This window comes from Penaeus monodon, chromosome 6, assembly GCF_015228065.2.
Source record: "Penaeus monodon isolate SGIC_2016 chromosome 6, NSTDA_Pmon_1, whole genome shotgun sequence".
Taxonomy (NCBI): Eukaryota; Metazoa; Arthropoda; class Malacostraca; order Decapoda; family Penaeidae; genus Penaeus; species Penaeus monodon.
Window position 1 is genome coordinate 169828 of NC_051391.1, and position 5000 is coordinate 174827.

The 5000-nt window shown below is 38.6% G+C and overlaps 1 protein-coding gene across 1 annotated transcript in view; it reads left to right on the forward strand.

Moving 5' to 3' along the window:
* Window positions 1-5000, forward strand: part of LOC119574108 (armadillo repeat-containing protein 7-like) — a gene marked incomplete at its 3' end in the record, with an annotated part of 5343 nt that overhangs the window by 55 nt on the left and 288 nt on the right. The window contains 2 exon segments of the mRNA XM_037921182.1: window positions 1-84; window positions 4495-4620. The exon segment at window positions 1-84 is cut by the window's left edge and continues 55 nt beyond it. Of these exon segments, the coding sequence (XP_037777110.1) occupies window positions 4512-4620 (109 nt within the window).

The following is a 5000-nucleotide window of genomic DNA, read 5'->3' on the forward strand; positions in this document are numbered from 1 at the left end:
TTTTTCCTCTCCGATTTCCGTCACTTTTTCCACCTTATTTGACCTCCTGAAATGGCCTCCTGACTCGCCCAACGATGGATTTAGGTGAGGACTCTGGGCTGCGAGGCCGTGCTCGAGGAATTAAGGGTGTGGAATGGGGGGAAATGGGAGAGATATGAATTGTGTTTTTTTGTTTTTGTTTTTGATTTTTGGGGAAGTCGTGATTTCCATGCTTGGGATGGGGAGGCTTCTGCCTTTTTTATCGGATCGGGTTTGTCTTTGATTCTTATTCCGTTTGTGGCGTTGTTTTGCCGTGGGTTAAGTGAGGGAGAAGAAGAAAAAAACCTTTTATTGTTTTCTTAAGATTTGTCACTTGGTTTCATTAGGCTCTTGGCTTGAGCTGTGTTTCGAGGTTTTCTTTTTTCCTTTTTTTATCCTTTTTGACTTTTAAGGTTCATTTCTCGTGCCTTGTTTTATGCCTGATTTTCAACTTGGGTTCGTAGTTTGTTTGTTTGTTTAGTTGTTAACTACTGTAGGCGTAATTCATGTGAGATTTTGTTGTAGTTTTTTTTTGTAGTTCATGATTTTACATGAAGGAAATTCGGTTCTATAGAGGCGTTGGGCAAGTCAAGCCATCTTTTTTGGAGGAAGTATTGTAGATTAAGGGCAGAATGTCGAGATATTTCGTCAGTAGTTAGAGCACAAGATGTAAAGTTGTAAACACTGTGTGTGATTACCATGTGTTGGTTTTCAGGGAATGCACGAGAGCTTTTTGCCGAGATGTGCTTTCGGTCTTTGCCGAGGAACAGTCGTAAATTTAGGGAAAGGATGCGGCCCAGGGATGTGGCTGTGCGAGTTTCGTCTATGGATTCGGTTTTGTTTGCTTTGACTAGGTTATGGGTTTCGCTTCCACTGCAGGTTGCAAAGGGAAGGGTTTATTTTATACAGGAAATAACTCGTTCAGTACACATGGTACTGAGTGATTGCCGTGTCTCTTGTGATCTTGGTGCTCCGGCAAAGGCCAGGAAGACTCCGCCTCGTGTGTTCTGGCAAGACCAAGCTGGGTTGTGTTCCTTATTTGACAATAAATTGCTTGGGGGTTCTACAGTATTCTCAGGTGAAATGAAATGGACATTTCAATAAGAAAGTTAAAGCTGCTCATGACATTATGTTGGTTGTTATAACAGCAGTTTGCGACAGGTTTTTAAAGCAAGAGGTATTCCAAAAATAAGGATTTTTTGGATATAAGGATAATTCTTGAACTTAGGTTTGCATCTGCCTGTCCTTCATTTGCCATGAGCTCGTGCCTTTGGCGCTTTGGCAAAGACCAGAAATCACTACCTATATTATGCAAGATAGGACGTTACCTGATTTATTAGTCACTATAAGTAAACCCGTAACATCCCTTGTGACCTGTAACTTACTGTAACTTTATTTATTTATCATTATCTCTAATCTTCTAGAAGCCATATTATAATAATTTCCTGAAACTGTAGTTCCCTTGTTATGTATATCTCTTATCTCAAAGTTTATGGATCAGCACCAGCACTGCAGGGTATACAGTTCATTGATTGCTTGACTCTGAATGCTCTCTGTGGCCTCCTATTGAAGAAGTCAGGTCGTTGCCAAAGACTCAATCACTGCCAAAGCTTAGGATTTAGAAAGCTGCCAAAATCAAGAAAAAAATGGATACAAAAATTTAAAAATCAGTGTGCCTAGTGAATGGAGCTTTTCATGACAGACATGGAAAGAAATATGAGAGAATGGATAATTTCATACGGCAATACACACAACTGATGGAACATTGTAGAAATGTTCTTTCTCATCTATAATTTTTTTCCTTAAATGAAGTATATGGGTGTGGTCAACCTTCCTAATATATGACATAGAAGGAGAAATATCTTCTTTTATTTATTTATATATTTAAAGTTGTAAAGAGAATAGCAATTATGTAGAGTAAGATCTGTGTTGATATTGAAGAAAACATATGTAATGGTCACAATGAACACATGAAACATTGATGTTAATCTTGTAGAGGACAAAAAATTGAAGTCGTCAGCACAAGAAATAATCTGCAGACATGAACGCTAGCACCCCAAATAATGAGGAAAGATCGCAGAAAGCACCGCTCACAATTCTATCTTGCTGTGCATACCAAGGTGAAGACAATGTTTTCTCAGGGGGGGTGTGGGGAGGCTCACCCAATCATGTCAACTTGGATTGTTAAATAAATTTTGTGATGGAGTTTGGAACTTTGTCTCTGGCAAGTGTGTCCATCCCCAAAAGACGAACGTTAATATTACTTATTAAAAAAAAGAAAAAAAGAAAAAAAAAACAAAGTAGTACCTGTAAATACCTGCCTAGCCTAGGGTAGCAGCAAAGTCATCGGTATCAGGATGATGGATGCTTCTTGAGGTGCAGGAGTCTCCAGAGACCAATGACTTGAAGGATTGGCAGGCAGGTGGATGGTTCATTGATATGTATGGACAGTGGCTGAGCACAGCCTAGCATTATGAGGTGTGTGTGTGTGTGTGTGTGTGTGTGTGTGTGTGTGTGTGTGTGTGTGTGTGTGTGTGTGTGTGTGTGTATGTGTATGTGTATGTGTATGTGTATGTGTATGTGTATGTGTATGTGTGTGTGTGTGTGTGTGTGTGTGTGTGTGTGTGTGTGTGTGTGTGTGTGTGTGTGAATATCTAAGTATATATGTATTGACATGTGCAAAATTAAGTAAATATGCATGTACATGTATGTATATTATATATATATATATATATATATATATATATATATATATATTTACATATGTATATATATATATATATTTACATATGTATATATATATATATATATATATATATTTACATATGTATATATATATATATTTACATATGTGTATATATATATATTTACATATGTGTATATATTATATTTACATATGTGTATATATATATATGTATGTATGTATGATATGTATGTATGTATATATGAATGAATGAATATATATATATTTGTGCTTATATATGCATGTATTACCTATATATATTTCTGTGTATTTATGTCTCTCTCTCTCTCTCTCTCTCTCTCTCTCTCTCTCTCTCTCTCTCTCTCTCTCTCTCTCTCTCTCTCTCTCTCTCTCTCTCTCTCTCTCTCTCTGTAGTAAAAATAATAGCATCGTTAAAAAAAATATATATATATTTTTCTTGCAAAGTCAAGTAAACATTTCACAAAACAATACCACAGTGAACACAACATTTTCCGTGGACCTTTGGGATAAGTTTTTTAATTTTTCATAAGAGCCTTTTTGTAAAAGAATGGAACATTTCCGTGTTTGTGTTTGTGTTTGTGTATGTGTATGTTTGTGTGTGTGTATGTTTGTGTGTGTGTATGTTTGTGTGTGTGTATGTTTGTGTGTGTGTATGTTTGTGTGTGTGTGTGTGTGTGTGTGTGTGTTTATTTTGTGAAGCACTGCCAACACACTGTATGGTGATTTAGTGTTAGTAGCTTGTAGTATTAACATGCAAAGTTAACACTGCACGTTTGGCATGGCAGGTCCATGTGTGGTGCATGTAGACAATAAGAGTTCATGATGATGCCTGGAAAATGGCAATATTTACATGGAGAGAATAGCTGCAGAAAAGAATCAGATTTAGTGCTATTTAACCCATTGGATCTGGATGCTTCACTGCATTACGTGGCCCAAAATACGAACTTTAAGTTTATGTCAGCAGCTACTCTGACGGGTGTGCTGCCTGTAGGCGAGGCACACGAGAACACTCATGTGCCGTGACAGGTCTCCATGCCTCCCCTTTGGAGTGGTATTTTCTCATTTTCTGCGTAAGTGTTTTTAGTTTTTTATCCATTTTCCAATGTCTGTATTTGTCATTTGCTTTGCTTTGTCCAGATGGTAATAGACTAATCTCCTTGCACAGACACCATATCATCTCTATAGTTAGTCTATAACTGCAGTAATAAATACAATAAGTAACTTTTTTTTTTTTTAATATCCAATTTTCTCTAATACAACCTGTGCTGCCAGTCACAGCTGGTGGAATAGGATGCTTAGGACAGAAGTGGGGTCCTTCCTGGAGGCAGCGCTCTTCCAATTATGGCTCACGGATTGTGGCTCATTGCACACTCATTTTATCACTGGAAATAGTGCAAAATCCCTCTCCTAAATGCTAAATAAGTATAATCACCCTCCAAGAGGTTTATGCACTCTTGGCGAGTCATTTCCCTCACCCTGGCCATCAACTGAAATGCTCTCAATGTCAAATTCATGTCACCCTGGCCCACAGCCAAATTTTCCCATGACGGCGTGTTCACGTTACCTGCCCCTCAAGCCATTTTTTTTCATAACGTGATGGTCATGTCATCCAGGTAGTAAGGGTTATGAATACCTAGATAGTGTCCATGGGGTTTGCCTTTTCCATTGCCATTATGGTTTGCCTTTTCCAGTACAAGAATGGATAATATAAGTATATATGTAGAAATCTCTAATGCACTTCACTGTTGCAGTGTGTTCGTGACACAGCATGTTCACTAGCTATGAGCGGCTAGAAAAACGTTCGGGCAAGAAGGGTGTCGACCGTCCCGAATACCTCAAGGAGCTTGTACACGAGTTCACCACTTCAGAGCATCTTGGTAACAGTTGGAAATTGGTTTTCTTTTGCGGTTTCTACTGTTTTTTTTTTTTTTTTTTTTTTTTTTTCCCTCTTTTTTTGCCATTTCCTTGTTAGTTATCATCTCCCTTCTACTAATACTACTACACCTCTTCCTCTTCCTCTTCATCCTCCTCCTCCTCCTCCTCTTTTTCTCAATCCTCCTCCTCCTCCTCCTTCTCCTCCTCCTCCTCCTCCTCCTCCTCCTCCTCCTCCTCCTCCTCCTCCTCCTCCTCCTTTCCTCCTCCTCCTCCTCCTCCTCCTCCCCTCCCCCCCCACTTTTAGCTTTTTATTAAGGAATGAAATACAAGGTAAAGCTAAGAAGGGCATGTTCCTCTGTTCCTCCTCTCTGTATTTCTTTCA